The following is a 17,508-nucleotide window of genomic DNA, read 5'->3' as shown; positions in this document are numbered from 1 at the left end:
TCACGGTGGGTCAGGTAACAAGAGCCAACAGGTGTGTCCACTGACAGCACAAGCGTGTCTACCCACGTCAGTTAGCATCTCTGTAGTTTTGAATCCAGCTATCCTGAACTGAAACGTTTGACTCATGAACAGATAGAAAGGGAAGCTAACGTTAGCCGCGAAGCTGCTTTTTAACGGGACAACATGGCAGATCCTATGAAAATCGGTGAAACGGAACATTTCATTGCTCGTCGGCGAAATTAAGAGTTTACCGACTAAAGGCTGATACCGGTGAGTCTCTGAGGTCTTTTCTGACTTTTGACTGTCGTTGAAACACAAAGTTGATCTATGTTTACCTAGAGGTCAGCATTTAACAGGCGGGAAGAGCACAGTTGACCCGGTAAAATCCAACTATTGCTGGACCTAACAGACCTCTGAGACCTGGTCCGATAATTTAAACTCCGATTTCTTCGCTGTGCTGAGAGAAACGTGTCTGTGTTTATTGAACCCGCAGGACGACATTCGGTTCAGCTGGTACAGTTTGGTGTTGTGCAGGAGAATGAATCAGGACCGGAGGATGGATCCTTCTCAGCCGGACCGCCTCCTCCTCACCGGCACCTCCAAGATTTCCCTCAACGAGCGGTCAGACCCAACTTCATTTCTGTCGTTTCATTTCTTTAATTCTTGCAGACAATGAGAGAGACACGGATTCATGATCAGATCTCTGAGGTTCTGTTGGTTTTAGAAGTATTAAAGCTTTTTCTTAATGTATGATACTGTCAGCTAAAGACCACAACTAATCTACAAGCCTGTAGAGTCGAAACTATATTTATATATATTTATGCATCTGAATTTTTTAGCCTTGTTGAGTTAATTCAGTCACAGTGTATTTTAAATCACAGTTGCTGTTTTAAACGGGTGAATAAAACCAACATGTCGTGTTTCAGGGTTCTAAAACAGATTGTAGTTCTAACATTATCAACTGATTCATCGTCACATTAAAATATTGCTGAAATGAAGCTCTATCAGCTTCTCTCAGGTGCTGGTGGAGCAGCTGACCCGGTCCAGAATGAGGCCCTGTGACCCAGTGTCCGGGCCGCCGCTGGTCCTGCTGGGGAACAGTGATCTGTCATCACCACCTCACCCACAGGTGAGTCGCTGCAGACAGGTGAGCAGGTCACCTGTCTGTCACTGCAGGCTGAGCTGTGCTAACTTGGCTGTCGTGTTTCAGTTGGAGGCTGGCGGGTCTCAGACGGTGAAGCGGCACCTGAGGAGCCGGAGCATCTGGACTCGACTTGGTGGGCAGCAGGTGGGCTTCTGGAGCTTCAGGAACAAGTACAGGTGGATGTCCAGGGTCTGCCCCAGCTGCAGGAGTGAGTATCACAGAGCAGCACCAGTGAGCCAATCAAAGCAGAGCAGTTTAACCAATTGGGTCAACTAGGTTGGTCACCGTGGAGACCGAAGCTGCTCCAAATCAGGTTAACTTTGAAGAATCAGATGAGATGATCAGTGAGTTTACGATGATGTTAGCAATACTGAAAATCAATAGATGTATTCATTGGTCAGCACAGTCTGTGTGTTTTAACAGACTGAATAAATCCTGATGTTCCAGCTGAGTTTTACTTCAAACGCTGATTCTCTGGAGACGTCTTTGGTTGATTCACTTTCCAAGACAAAGACTTTTACCTTCACGTGTTTAAAAACATGAATATCTGCAGCTGGACTCTGACTGGTTATGATTCCAGTTTATCTACAGTTAAATTCTGACTCTTCGTCGTTCAGGTTCCAGACCTTTTGATTCGGTTCATCAGATCTACAGTTAAATTCTGACTCTTCGTCGTTCAGGTTCCAGACCTTTTGATTCGGTTCATCAGATCTACTTTGTCCTGTATTGGTTCTCAGCTGAAGGTTGAAGTGGTCAGAATGATGCTGGTAGAGTTCTACCTCCTCAGAATGCATCTTCCAGATGTGCTGAACCAGAGTTGTGACCTGGAGAAATGATGCTGCAGATTCCTGTAGTTAGAAGTTATGGCGAGTGGGCGGAGCTTGTTGTTCAAACATACTATGACTCTGTAACTGTAACCAAAGAGCAGCCTGAAGCCTCACCTGTCTTCTACCTGTGTGATTGCTGATGCAGGAAGAGGAAACCTGAACCGTGGAGTCGGTCGCCGTCGCTTCCTAAAGACAACAGAGGTCCACAGACTGACATCAGGTGAGTTTATCAGACGTTTAAAAGCTTCTGTGGATATGTTGAACCTGCTTTGTAGTTGTGGAGGCTGCTGTTGTTGCTGTGATAAGTCCTGCAGCCTGTAGGAGGCGCTCTAAGCTCACTGCTGCTCTCTGTAAACTCTTCAGTTCAGACTGATGCAGGTTCTGAGATCAGCCGCTGTGAGAAGTTCAACAGATTCACTTTACCTTTGTCTGGCCAAAGATTGAATCGTGGAAAAGTTCCTAAAAGAGGATCCAAAAGTTTTTATGGACTGTTTGAATAACTTTATTAGTTTCCTCCAGCAGGACGAACACAGACAAATTTGCAGCTGCGAAGGACCAAGAAGGACGTTCCAACCAGGCAGCAGCTGGACGCACAGCTGGATGACTACATGTCCATGTCCCGGAGAAGACTGGACCAACAGCTGGACGAGTACATGTCCATGGCAGGACAGACGCTGGTCTGGGACGGAGATGGAGAAGACGAAGACTGAAGACTGAAAGGACTAAAATTACTAAAAAGGACTGAGACTCTGAGACTTCGAGGACAGAAACTGAAGACTGTGAGGGTTCTGTGGACGATGTTCAGTGTGGTTGTAGACAGTTTGTCTGATGTTGGACAGATTCCAGCTGTGGATTCTGCAGCTGCTTTTATTTACTGACTGAAAGCAGCTTCAGCATAGTTTAGTTTGTGTGACTATCGGCTCCCAGGTGAGCCTGCTGACTGGCTGCTGCTCTCAGGTGGAGCAGTGTGACTTTAGTTATTGTCAAGTGAGCTGCAGCAGGATTGGAAGAACACATGTTGCTGTGTTGTTGTGTTCTCTTGTTTTGTTTCTTTGACCTGGCCAGTGTGTGTGCACTTCACTGATCTGTGTGTTTTGGAAATCCTGTAAAGAGTTAAATAAAACATAAACAGTCACAGTTTAAACTGCAGAGTTTCTTTCATTAGAACTTTAAAACAACAACTGGTGGTTCAGTAAAAAGTTGATGTCTGAGATTGTGTTTCTGTTGTCCTGCAGGCAGTGAAGGCAGCTGCAGTTTCTGAATAGCAACAGAAGATTATTGTCTGGAGATATTCAGGGTTCGATCGATGATCAGGAGAATTTAAAGTAGGAACCAGCTCAGATGCCAGACGTGTCTTCTGTCAGTAACAGAATGATGGAAATCAGGAAAAATAGTTTAAAAAATTCTTTATTTCATAAAAATGTACAAAACCTGGAATCAGTATGTCCACAGCAGTTACCAACATTGGAAGCATGGTAGATATAGATAAACACTATAGAGATGTTTGGAGTTTATTGATCTGTCAGTTGTAACTGATCAGATTGTTCTTGTTTACAGTTTTTGATGTGATTTTCTCATTTGGTCATAAATGCAGCAGCACAGATCACAAATCTGACATTTTCATGTGAATCTGGAAATAATCAGAAACCTCTGAAAGCAGAAGCCAACTGTGTTGAGCAGCAGGAAGGTTTCAGGTTGTGTTGATCAATCAGTTTGATCATATCAGTGATTGTGTTTCTTCACATGATCCGATCAATAGGTCCAGATCCAGCTGCTCCTCTGAGCCTTATTTTGGTTCTTCCACATCTTTTTGTGGTTCTTTGCATTTAAGTTCTGACATTTTTGTGTATTATTTGGTGTAACTGACTTCTTTAGATGAGCTTAGATGGGTACTTTAATGTTTTAATGGTTGTTTTATGTCTCATTTTCATAGTTTAACACATTTTTAGTGGTTGTTTGCACTAAACTGTAGTTTTTGTGTCTTGTTTTCTCTGATAGTGTGTCTATATGTGTGCAGTTCCCTGACATTATACACATACTGAACATTCTCCTGCAGCTGTACATCTCTCTCTCTCACTCACACACACACACACACACACACACACACACACACACACACGATGTAACAGCACAGAGACACCTGCTGACACAACACACACTGATTAAACAACTGTGCACCACAAAGTGTGCATGGAGATCAGATCAGAGCTGATCAATGATTCTGATTGATTTTTGATATGGATCACTTCCTGAGCAGAACATTCTCGGTTGTTCTCTGCCTGGGTTCTTGCAGCAGAACCGTGTGTTCCACTTTGTTGTTCAGACTGAAACCAGCTGCAGCAGGTTCTGCACGTTGTGAGTGCACTCGGTTCTATATTCAGCTGCAGGTTTCAGCTGCAGCTTCCCAGAAGCTTCAGACACAAATAGATCAGCAGACGTTTGCTGTGTTCGGATCTTTGGTCAGTGGGTTCTGTTGGTTCTGCAGGAACTGCTTTATGTGTTCTGTGATAGAACCCACAAACTGCTGGCTCAGTTTTTACTGGAACATGAGAACGTGACACAACCTCAGCGCGTGAAGAGGAATCCATGAAACCAAAGTATAACGAAACAACATCGATCAAAGTGCAGCTTTAAGATTTAAAATTGTTTCTGTGATTCAGACAAGCCGATTCACTGTTTACTGCTGTTCATCATTTGCATTCATTAATTTTTCTTATTATGAACAATTGCTGAATGGTTATAGTTAATTTTTAGTGGGTTTTTTAACCATAGTTCATTCATTGTGGACAATTTTAGTGTCATTTTGAACAAAGTTTGCATTCTGATGTGCAGGTATGTGACACCTGACTGCTGGAGTTTAAGTGTTTGATGTAAATCCAGGTTATTTTTTTCTGATTTCAGACCGCAGAAATAATCTGAGGGCACGTGTTGCTCTGCAGATTCAACAACAACATTAAAGGATCCTCAGAAATAGAAAGTGACGAAGTCCACTCTGCACAGACTCATGTTCATCTGCTGCTGCTTCACTGGAGCTCATGTGAGTTCAGACTTAATATAAACTAAGAAATGACTGGGGGGCTGCACATTGGGGTAGTGGTTAGCACTTTCGCCTTGCAGAAAGAAGATCCCTCGTTCACGTCCCGGCCTGGGCCTGGGATCTTTCTGCATGGAGTTTGCATGTTCTCCCTGTGCATGCGTGGGTTTTCTCCGGCTTCCTCCCACAGTCCAAAAATATTCTGAGGTTAATTGGTTACTCTAAATTGCCTGTAGGTGTGAATGTGAGTGTGATTGTTTGTCTGTATGTGTAGCCCTGCGACAGACTGGTGACCTGTCCAGGGTGTCCCCTGCCTTCGCCCGAGTCAGCTGGGATAGACTTCAGCACCCCCGTGACCCTTTTTTTGACAATATTTGCAAGAATTTTCTTTCCACATTTGGGGGATTTTTTTTTAAATAAAACTTTTAAGAGAATTTTTTTAAGGAATTATTGGATTTTTCTTCCTAAAGATTTAGCAAACATTCAGAAAGTTGAGGAATTTTTTGCTGAATTTTTGGATTTTTTTTCAGACAAGAAAACTGTATTTTTTTGGTGCCCGTAAACGAGGACAACAGAAGGGTTTAAGACACAAATATTTGACTCACACTGCTAAAACTATTGTGAATTAATTAGATTTTCTACTTTCACTGATGGAACTACTGAACATACCACTCTATAAATCATGATTTTTTTAATTTAAAAAAAAAACAGAAAATGTTCTGTTTTTCATATATTAAGCAGTTGGTGTACTTTATTTTGGTAACCACAGTCTGGGTGTTAGTGATCAGCAGGAACATTGATTCTGATGCGTGATTATTTTTGTGTCAGTTTTAAAGCTTTACAATAGCCCTGAAAATGAATATTTCTATTATTTGTCTCATTTACTGAGTATTTCTTAACCATCAGTCCTGATATACATGACAAACGTTCATTCATGTTCAGGATTTTGACCCGTACATGCCAGTTCACTCACATAGAACCACGGTTGTTGTTTTTCTTTAATCAAAATCTTTTTACAGTCATTTACAGTTTCCACATCTTGTTTGTTGTCCATCGTCACAAGATGGTGGAAGGCAGCAGCTCTGAGCTCTCCACTCCGGTGCAGTCTGTTAATGTGTGTGTAGACCTGTGGCACTAACATCTGTGGTTATGAAGTGCTTTGAGAGGCTAGTCCTTCACCTCCTCCATTCCTGCCTCCCTGCAAACTTTGACCAGCACCAATTTGCTTATAGAGCTATCAGGTCGACAGCTGATACCATCATCACTGCCCTGCACACCGCCGTGAGCCACTGAGAGAAACCGCACGACTGTGAGAATGCTTTTTGTGGATTTAAGTTCGGCATATAATACCGTCCTGCCTGACATCCTTGTCAAAAAGCTAACTGACATGGACTTCCCACCCTTCACTTGTGACAGGATTCAGAACTTCCTGTGCGATCGCCCACGAACAGTGAGAGTTGGACCTCAGAGATCTTCCATCCTGACACTCAGCACAGGCTCCACTCAGGGCAGCTTTGTACACATATGACTGCGTCTCCTCCCACCACTCAGACATCATCGGCAAATTGACAGATGAAACAACAGTGGTGGGTCTCATGGTGACGGAGGAGCATACAGAGAGGAGGTCCTGATGTTCATGTCGTTATGCTCAGATAATGTCCTTTTGTTGAACACCAGTAAAATGAAAGAGATGGTGGAGGGCTTTAGGAGGTTGATGGGAGATCCTGCTTCACTACAGATCAACAGTTTCTGCGTGGAGTCAGTCTACCAACATGACAGAGACTGCACTACTTAGACTGTTGAGGAAATGTCACCTGGAGACTTTCTATTGTTCCATGATAGAAAGTGTGCTGGCATCACAGTGTGGCCGGTTGTACAACTCAGGACAGAAAAGCCCTCCAGGGGGTAATAAGATCAACCCAGAAAATAATCGAGTACCCCCATTGCAAACTGTCTGATCTCTCACACCCTGGCTGGGGTCTCTTCAACCTCCTGCTTTCTGACAGGAAGTACAGAAACACTGGATACTGGACAAACTGACTGAGGAGCTGTTTTTATCCGTGGGCACGTAAATTTTTAAACTCAAAGAAGTAACCTCCAAGGATACATCCGGACAGTTTTTCTCTTGGCGAAACATAGGGCAGTGCAACATGAATGTGTGTACATGGGGACTTTTGTTGTTCTCTCCATTTGTTACTTTTATTATGTATGCATAATTGTATTTTTAAGTACATTATGGGGAGATACTCCCACCAGTTTTGCTGTATAATGACGAAGGTTTTGCTGTTCTTATTTACAGTTTTTCACAATATTTCACCGTCTGCTGTTTTCTATAGATATATTGACTGAGTGGTTCCTCAGTGTTGTAATGTTTTATAAGTTCTGACTAGGTCTGGGACTTGAACATATTAATTACGTTTCTCAGTTCTCACACCTGTAACACTGATGCACACTGCAGTCCAGTAGGTGGCGATAATGCACCTAAAGTCTGTTTATCAGCTGTGAAGAAGATATACAGGACGCACTGAGAGATGTCAGTGCACAAGAAAGTTTTCAAAATCTTCCTGATGGCAGCTTGGATAAAAGCATGGTTGTATGTAAATTGTGCAACAAATCAATCACCGCATCACTTCAAACCTTCGGCATCACCATAGTGTAAAACATGTTGCTGTTAGCACAAGAGCTAAAGTTAGCTACAACAGTCCTGGTACTGCAAACGGTGTAGCCGTCCCTTAATAGACCACTTTTCAAGACACTGAAAGTGCTTGAGTTTACAGAAAGTCCTAAAATGTTGAATAGTATCAGTATAATTTCACTTTGAGTTTGCAGTAGTCTGAATGTAGCAGACAGATGAAAAATGCAAATAAATATTAAAGAAAAACATTTTTGTTTACGTTCAGGTATCTATTCAACGGTTAAGTCGTCAACCAACATTTATTTGAACTGAGAAACTTTGCTGTGTCAAATATTGCTATTTGACAAATAAGTGATTAATTGATTACAAAGCCTTTAATTAAATAGTTTTTTTCATCACATCCCATCACGAGTTCTGATGCATTTAAAACCTTAAAAATACAATAAAACTTTACTTAGCCCCTTCTGCAGCTGATCGGCGCTGCTTGGGACACACGTCTCATTTCTGATCACAGATGTATTAAAAATGACTCCCGAGACACACACATGTTTTGCACACACTGTTGCTCAGTGAAATCTGGCTGGTACAACCGTGTCCGACCAGTAGCGCAAACGCGGAAATGCCCGGCAGCAGCCGACCACGTGAGTTTCGTGTTGCGGTGACGGACTGGGTTGGCTCTGTGCCAAATCAAATTTTCAAAATCATCTGGCGGGCCAGATATTATTCCTGACGGGCCAGTTTTGGCCTGCGGGCCGCCAGTTGCCAACCACTGCCCCAATTCATCACCGGAAAAAATAAAATTTGATAGACTGATTTTCTACAGCTCAGGATTTTTTCCCCGTTAGTTTTCATGGTCAAAATGAGAGATCAGGTGGCCGATCTTAAAATAAATCAATATTGAATTTTAAATAAATCGTTAAAGTTGGCGGAGCCAGGGGGCATGGTTATACTTGATAGACAGTCTTGTCTGGAATGATTAACTGATCTTTTAGGGCAGAGAAACCTCTGCGGTAAAATGTGGGCGGGATAAGACTGGCCCTGCCCCTAGTTGCTCTCCGGTCCAGCCTGTTTGATGATGCTTTTTACGTCACTGGCTCCAAAAAATCCAAAATGGCGACCAGGAAGTAGCAAAATCCGGGCTTCATTTTCTCGGCGTTGGAACCAACGGGTGACGTCACGGTTAGTTCACGCCTGATTAAAACAGAGTTTAAAACAAGTTCTATAAATTTCAAATATTAACTTAAATCAGTTTTTCTCTGTGTTTACAAACAGATTGCTTTTCCTCTTTTACATTTTCTAACTTTAAGTTTTTTCTTCACTTAGCTTTCTGTCTTAATGATCTCCATCTAGATAAATTACAAATTTTTCATTGGTCGGAATAATTTACATTATTACAAATAGAATCAGACAGAAGTTAATTTAACTAAGACACACAGCAGCTTTCCATCACGTCTGTTTTCTTAAACTACTACTTTTAGTACTACTATCACTACTACCATCAACACTACTACTAGTACTATCACTATGATTATCACTATCACTACTACTACTATCATTACTACTATAATAGTAGTAATGATAGTAGTGGTACTAGTAATAGTATTACTAGTACTATTACCACTACGACTATCACCACTACTACTAATACTACTATCACTGCAACTATCACTAGTACTACTACTCACAATAATGATAAAGTACTGTTATATTTAGTAATATTTTTAGTAAAATATTAACATAGTAGTACTATTACTGTTAGTGTCACGCAGATGAAGCTTCATTGTGACCTCACGGTCAGCAGCTCTGTACTTGTACTTGTGTACTTGTACTTGCAGTAGCATGTCTTATGTAACTGCACATTGAAGCTCTACAGTCTGGATCATATCAGCTGTTTATCAGTCCCATGATGCCACAGGGCTCCGACATGCTGCAGCAGCTTCATGCTCACTTATGTAACTGTAACACCATGCAGAGGTGAACGAAGTACAGGTACTTTACCCCACACATAACCGTGTACTTAGGTACTCTGCGAGCACAGTATCTGCAGCTCTGGTCATTTTCTATTCACCAGGTTTTAATCTCGGTGGACAGCTTCTGAGTCGCTTCTATCAGACTTTCGGTTGTTTAAGAGTCAGTTTGGAACTTGCTTTAAGAAGTTATTCGTGAAATGTTTTTGGACCCTTTTCAGTAATTTTTAATATTTGTGTCATTTTGATCCACTGTTGAGTCATTTGTTACACATTTAGTTGACAGGTATTTGTCATTCTAGATCATCTTCATCCTGTTTGTGTGGACCAAAGGTGAAACAGAGTAACTACCTGTGCAGGTCTGTCAAACTGAGCCCACAACTGGTTCTCTCGTGGACCATTTCAGTGTCAGTGATGAGGATAAATCAGAAGATACTGTTAATGAAGGAGCTTTTATTCTCCTGTTGTTTGTCTGTTTTCAGAAATCAGCCTCCATCAGATCTACTTTCTGTCTGTCGGTCTTGCTGAGTGGCTGTAGAAAAGCTCTGAGACATTTACTACGAGTATGTGATGGATTTTTAAAGAAATAATTCTGCCCCAATCCTTGGAATGGTCTAACACTGTTGGCTGAGACCATGTGACTCCCAGTCTGAGTTCTGATTGGTCCACAGAGCGTCCACATACTTTCGGCCACATGCAGTGTTGGATCACGGTTTGTGTTGTTGAGCTGCAGCTTGGTTCTGGGTGTTTCCCTGCACCAACACAAACTGACCTCCAGCCATGTGCTTCACATTCCCCAGCAGGAGGCGTGGGCCTATTTAAAGGGGCGTGGTCCATAGCAGGGGTGTGGTCTGCACCATGAGGGGGGCAAATAGAAGTGGACGCTCCCAATGTTTGAAAGAGGAAACGAACCCGATGAACCAAGGGGCTGGATTTTCTCCAACTGCTGCCAAAGTTGATCCTGAAGCTCAAAGGCCTGTTTTCTTCCTGCTGCTGCTGCGTTCACTGACGCTCAGAGATCTGATTAACTTGTAAAATACACTGCGTTCACCCTGCATCAGATACGAAACAACCACTGAACAGATGAAACTGAAAACTCAAAATGACATCAAATACAGAAACAGATTAAAGCTGCAGCAGATCAGTAATATTACTTGTTCACATAAACAGCAGGTGGCGCTGATTCTCCAGTTGCTGCCATTAAACCACAGCAGAAGAAGAGAACACAAACATATTAAATGTATTTTAAATTCATTTTTAAAACTCTAGTTGAAGCTCAAACTGCGAAAAAAAATACGAGCTGGTTTTTAGCAATTTTAAAATCTAAAAAATTATATATACAACAATAATATTTATCTTTACTGTTTTCTTAGTATTTAAATGTTTAAGTAAATAATTGCTTTAATTTTTAACTCTTAATATATTTTTGTTTTGCAGTAATATTTGAATTGATTTTTTATTAGTCTATGTTATTTTTTCAAATAAAAGTGTTCTGATATTTAAAAATATTTATTATTTTGATGTTATATTTTTCTTTACATATTTAAATTGTGTAATGAATTTCTAAGTATTTTTTTTATCTTTTTTGTTTTTTATTTTTTGCTTTTCAATAATCACTAGAAAACTTTATTACAGTTTTTCAAAATTTAAAAACAAAACTACTGACAGTTTCGTTTTCTTTACTAGTTATTATCTATAATGAAACTGAAAATGTGTAAAATAACAGTTCACGCATTTTTTTATCTGCACAAAAACTGCCCAAAGCATTTTTTTTTACTTTAGTTTTTGTTTGTTTTTTGTGAGAGCTTTTTTGTACAGTGTTGTTCCTGTTAGAAACTGGTTCAGCAGCAACTGAGGCTGAGCTCACAGTGTGTGACGCTTGGTCTGTCTGTGTTGACAGCAGCAGCTGCAGACTAACAGGAATTGTGTTTACAGTGGCTCTGACTCACTGAGGAGGAATCAGGAAGTGTTTGACTGAGTTTGTGTGTCAGTTTGTAGCTTGAAGGACACGAATGTGAACTAAAGTGTTTACCACCACAAAGACGGACAATGAATCTGTCCTTTAGACTGTTTGTTGGATTCAAATGTGTAATCAGAGCTGAACAATGAATCCTTTAGTGTAATCTATGAGCTTCTAACAGTAAACTGAAGATCTTTGGACAAAACACAACATTTGATTATCATAATAATAATTGTAATTGATAATTGTTAATAGACTTTAAACAAATCTGTTGTTTACTCTGGGCCTTTTTTTCTTAAAATTCAGAGCTATAAGATGTCACACTGACAAATAAAGCTGGAGGGAGGAGGATGTTCACGAGTAAAATGTTGTGTTTGAATCTTTTCAGTCAGTAGAACATTAAAAGCAGCACTAAGCTGGATGTTTTCTGCTGAATCAGAACATTGTGGTAATAATTCACTGTGCTGTTCTGCTTTAAGAGAAACCCCGGGAGTTTGAGGAACAGAGGAACCGACGGACAAGAATGTGGAGCTGGGGTTGTTTCAGAACAACGAACGTCCTGTTGGAACGTCTTCACTCATTCAGAGCTTATTTATTTTTACACCCATGTGCTGTTGAACTCCTCACGTCTGCACTCTGACTATAACCTTCCTTCCATACTATTACACTTCTATTTAAACAGAACTCTAAACAACAAAACAGTAAACTTTAGTTTTATTTACAATTTTAGGAAAACAATGTTAGTTGTTTGAATTAAATATTTATGTAGTTAAAGTTTTTTTATAAACAGAGAGAAAGTAGTTGTAGAAGCTGGTTGGGTTCAAATAAAGTTTAGTTTATTGATTTACTATCAGCTGGATGCTCCTATCAGACTGTATGAAGGAATGTAAACACTGAACTGGGAATGATTAAACTTGGTTTGTTTTTATTCCTTGACTCTGAGCTGTAGCTTTGTGTCTCTGATTCTTGTTATGAGTCTCAGGAGGGTGTGACGGTTTATTTGCTCCACTGTTTGCAGAATGACTGGACTCATTGACACACACAGGAAGTGTGAGCCAGTGCTGTGATTGGCTGCTGCAGCACGTGGTGGCACTGATAGTAGCTCCTTTTATGGCCATGAGGGCTCGGTGTGAGTGGAGCATCAGGTTCAGGCTGCTGCTTCTCAGAAACAGAAATGTACACCATGTTCTTCTCAGACACACACACCCAGCCGGCTGCTATTGTGACCACAGTCACACTTTGCTGCACACTCACGCACACTCTGAAGTGTTTTATGAGCTCAGATTATCATAGAATCATTTTTGCTGCATCACAAACTAATAGTGGATTATTTCTGCTGAATTACTGCTGCAGATGTTTTGTCCTTCATCACACGTTAACATCCTCAGTGTCTCCATATTAACTGTGATTTCCTTCAATTATTAATTCATTACCTGAACTCAAAGGATCATTGTCAGTCGGGCTGCAGCCGGCTGAAACTGCTTTCATCATGCAGAGATGTAATTTAAGTCTGTTTAATGTTGGAAAGCAGTAAAACGTGCCCGCAATTTCACTTTTTATATGACCTACATGATTCAGGAGTCTATTGTTAGAGTTTGGGAGACATAATCTCTTAAATCGGTTTACATTTGCATAGCGATGAAGCAGATAAATAATCTGACTAACTATAGGATTATTTTAAATATTCCAGTTATGAACCTACATACCTGAACTTTGAAAAGCACCAGAAAAAGGTCAAATTGAAGCCACAGTGTGATCAAATAAGATGACACAGTTTTGTTGTATCGTCGCCTGCAGAAGTCAAGTGTGAAGAAGGAGATTTTTCTTATCTGATGATTTATTCTGAGACAGAACAGTTAATCGGGTTTAAATCACAATTTGTAACAATGCAGTCATCAAATAAATGCTGCAGTTTAGGTTGTACAGTGTGTCTGGGCACATTTATTTTTGTCCTCTGCAGAATGCATTGGACTGAATTGCTCTAATAGTTGTTCCTCCAAATCATTCAGCGCTAATTCTCGCTTTAATATTGTTGTGTGAGCCACATTAAGTGGCAAAATCTGTGGTTTTACTTAGGATCATGTGTTGCATGATGATAATTCAACCGACTCTTGAATGTGGGGTTTGATTTTATGGTTGTGCAGTATTATTGAACATCTTTTTTTCAGCACACCTTCTGGTTTAAACACAGATATGGACTGTTGAATGGATAAATGTCTGTTTTCTGCTGCAGCTTCTCGTTGATTTGGTGATTAGCTGATGCAGAATCAGTTCTTTGTTTGTTTTGCCTGAACAGACAGCAGCAGACACTCTTATGTAATGTCCATTTGGACGGAGTGGAACACCGTCGGGGCTCGGCCGGGTAGAGCCGGGAAACAGAGCACCAGTTCCCCGGTGTTACAGCTCCGGCAGAGGACTGAAAAAATATGGCTGTTTTTGTAAAATAATAAAGTGTTAAATGAAGGTTGGTTGTTTTCCTGGACTATATGACTGGGATTTATATTTGTTTACAAAGCTCCGCTCCCTCCTTCAGCGCAGATGGTACGGTCCACCTCACGTCACCCATTGTTTACAAATGAACCGTCGGTTATTCGGAGCGGCGCTGAGCAGCAGCGGAACCTCATTCATCTCGAACCCAACCAAACCCAGCCCAAGCTCCGCCACCACCACCATGCCCTGTCGGAAGGAGAACTACATCTTCCTGGAGCAGTCCGTCACGGTCGACCCCAAAGAAGTAGACGCGCTGGTCACCAAGATCGGAGAGGCGCTGCAGCTCCACAGTAACACCGGCGGCGGCCACCAGAAGACGGTGTCCGTGTCCACGGCCCTTATTGGCGGCGGCGCGGCGGGTGCACCGGGGCAGAAGCGCCGCGGATGCTGCATGCGGCTCCGGGGTCACCGAGGGAACAGCAGCAGGGCGAGCCCGTACCACATCCCCGGGTCTCACGGCGACCCGGACTGGGACCAAATCAAACCGTGGAACAGAAAGAGGATGGAGGAGGACGACCCGCACCGGCTGCTCCAGGAACTCATTCTGTCGGGGAACCTCATCAAGGAGGCCGTTAGGCGGCTTCAGTTTTCGGCCGCAGACTGTGCAGATTTCCCCCGGGCGGCGGACAATGTGCCGTGCTGATAACGGTGTTTGGACTCTAGAACCGAGACTGTACCGTCAGACTGATTAGAGATGAATTTGATAAAAGACTCAGTTTTCTAATTTCATGACTTTCATCGACGTGTTTCTGCTGTTTGTTGTGGTAGCGGTTAGCCTTGCTGGCAGCTAACAGTTAGCCTGGCTAGCTGCTAACAGTTAGCCTGGCTAGCTGCTAACAGTTAGCCTGGCTAGCTGCTAACAGTTAGCCCTACTGGCCGCTAACAGTTAATTTAGCGAGCTGCTAACAGTTAGCTATTAGCCGCCCGGCTAACGAGCGTGTTGTTTATGTTTGAATGTGTCGGAGTGTCAGAGTCGCTGATTGTAGGTAAAATCGGTGATTTTCACGGTGTAAATGTGCTGTGGAGGTCCGGAGGAGAACTGGCTCACCAGGGAGAGTGTGACTGTAAAATCGAACAAAAGCTGTCCCCTCCAGGACGTCTGTATCACCCTGAGGAAGCCCCAGCTTCATTTATTTACCACCCGGAATGTGTCCATGTGCTGTGGGGGTTGGGAGCGCCGTGCCCGGCCCTGGGTGGTTTTGTTTACAGTGCTGGTTGTACGTGCAGGAAGCTTCCTCCTCGGCTCATTGTTGTTGCCCTTTAACTGGCTGTTTCACCGGTTTACTGACAGCAGCTTCCACCAGTTAAACTGGAGAGAAAAGAGGATTCTGTGATTTCACCTTCTTCAGTGTGAATATTTTCTGATTTATCTCCTCTGACGGTAAACTGAAGATCTTTGGATTTTGTGGAAAAACTGATCCACATTTTTTGCCGTTTTCTGACACTTTGTCCTCCAAGCAGCTGATCAGTCGACACAGAAACTATTATTAATTCTGTATTTCTGGCCTCTTTAGGGCAACAACTATTTTCATCAGCAATTTGTTCCGCTGATTGTTTGTCTTGTTTTGTCTCCAAGAAATCACAGGATGGTGAAAATGTCCATCAGTGTCTAAAAGGCAAAGGTGGAATCTTTAAAAGTACTTTTGTTCACCCACCAGTCAGAAACTCAGTTAACCATCCAGAGCTGCAATAATTAGTTCATTGGTTCTCTACTGTTGACTGTTTAAACTCTTGATTGGAGTCTAAATTCTGTGATTGCAGCTTGTTAAATGTGAGTGTTTTCTGGTTGTCTTTGGGCTTTGGGTCTTGGACTTTCACCCTGTTGTCCAGCAGCTGATGGATCCTCACTGTGGTGATGTCAGCTCAGACAGGCTCCACCAACCTTTACCTGCTCTGACCGTTTGCCACACTTTGGTGGTGCTTCACCTGTTTGGAATTCCAGCGAGGAGTTCATTTGGTTTTTTTTTTATTTGTTTCTTCTCTGTGTAAAGAAAATCAGCTTCGTAGCGAAGCGTCTGATAATGTTCCTGAGTATTCAGGGCCTTTTTGTTGTCTTAATAAACACACTTTGTTTTCCAGCCCTCTGTGGAGTGTCTTTGATTTGGGAGAAGCTGTTGTAGAAGCTGTCAGTCAGTGTAGTGCTTGTTATCGGCTATAAATACCTCCTGCTGCTCAGTGGGCCACAGCAGCTCACAATAACATGTTTTGATGTCAAGGCCTTGATGCTGTTTGTGGTAGCTCCCTCTGCTGTCGCTGCAGAGAAACTCAACATCCAGATCTATTATTTCACTGACCTGCTGCAGGAAACTTCAGCCACAAAACCTACAAGCAGCTTTCAAAGGTGCATTATCTTTAAAAAAACAAACAAAACCAAGATAACACAATTTATCAACCAGAGTCTACAAAAATTAAAATAATAGTTGCAGTTCTGTCAGGAAATTGAATCAAATCTGAGCTTAAAATCTGAATTTCATCACAATCGCTTTGTTCATATTCAAAAATGTTTTGAAAGTAAACCAATCTGAACCAATACAGAAAGACTGAGAGGAAAATCAAAGCTACTAGATCAATAAAATGAATGCAGTAAGTTGTTCAAGATACATCCAGCATGGTGAAACACCTTTTTACAGCGGATGAGTAGAGAGGAAACTTGGCGATAGTTCAACATCTACAGTATGAGGAGACAACACGACCACAAAGAGACACAGAGCAATGATAATGACGAAAAACGTGACATGAAATGACAAAAAAAGAGACCAAACTGTCCCAAAGATGCACAAAACATGTTCTGTTCTCTTTCTAATCTGTATTTGTGTCATCAGAACTTCTGGAGAGTCTTTGTGTTCTGGTTCCTTTGGTTCTGACCACAAGTTTGTTCTCACACACTTTATGGGTCAATATATAATTGCGGGACTTTTTGTAATACAGTTGACAGGTGTCATAGTTGATATTTTTGCTGTTTTCAGGCCTAAAATCAACATGGCTGCCTACAACCAAACACCACATGGCATTTTTAGAGAAAGATTATTCTAAATATTATATGTGAAATTGAGTAAAACTGAAATTGAAAGTTTTTTATAAAGATATTGTAGTAAACCTGTTGACATGCGATAAATCCACACTTGACTCGCACACTACTTTAGATTAAATAACTGAGAAAACCTTGGAGTCTCTGCAGTCTTTTCTTTAGGAGGAAATGACATCATGTGGAGCAGGTCATTTGATTTAGATTTTTTTTTTATTTGGAATTTTTTAAAATATTTTTTCGTTAAGCATTGCACAACAACAAATATTATACAACAAATAGGCACCAATTGTGTCATACAATTCAACTAGTCCAAGCAGCAAGAAAAAGAAAATATTACATAAAAAATACATAAAATAAGTTAATTAAAAATAAATTAACCTCACAAGGATAAATATTTAACGTGAGAATTATAGACAGTATGTG

At 41.4% G+C, this 17,508-nt stretch overlaps 1 protein-coding gene and 1 long non-coding RNA gene across 3 annotated transcripts; both read left to right on the top strand.

Moving 5' to 3' along the window:
• The first annotated feature begins 2,254 nt into the window (after positions 1-2,254).
• Positions 2,255-7,316, top strand: LOC110960973 (uncharacterized). Of its 2 annotated transcripts, none has more exons than XR_007945639.1 (2): positions 2,255-5,008; positions 6,238-7,316. It is a non-coding gene; the product is annotated as an uncharacterized LOC110960973 (long non-coding RNA). The 2 variants fall into 2 exon arrangements; XR_007945638.1 differs by having other exon boundaries at positions 6,025-7,316.
• Positions 7,317-14,121: 6,805 nt separating this feature from the next.
• gbp (glycogen synthase kinase binding protein) lies at positions 14,122-16,135 on the top strand. Its single transcript, XM_022208412.2, has one exon. It carries the CDS (start codon positions 14,143-14,145, stop codon positions 14,698-14,700), a length of 558 nt encoding a protein of 185 aa, XP_022064104.1. The 5' UTR covers positions 14,122-14,142; the 3' UTR covers positions 14,701-16,135.
• Positions 16,136-17,508: the final 1,373 nt, after the last annotated feature.

Source organism: Acanthochromis polyacanthus, chromosome 12 (assembly GCF_021347895.1).
Source record: "Acanthochromis polyacanthus isolate Apoly-LR-REF ecotype Palm Island chromosome 12, KAUST_Apoly_ChrSc, whole genome shotgun sequence".
NCBI classification, from domain to species: Eukaryota; Metazoa; Chordata; class Actinopteri; family Pomacentridae; genus Acanthochromis; species Acanthochromis polyacanthus.
This window is presented reverse-complemented; position numbering and strand designations above follow the sequence as displayed.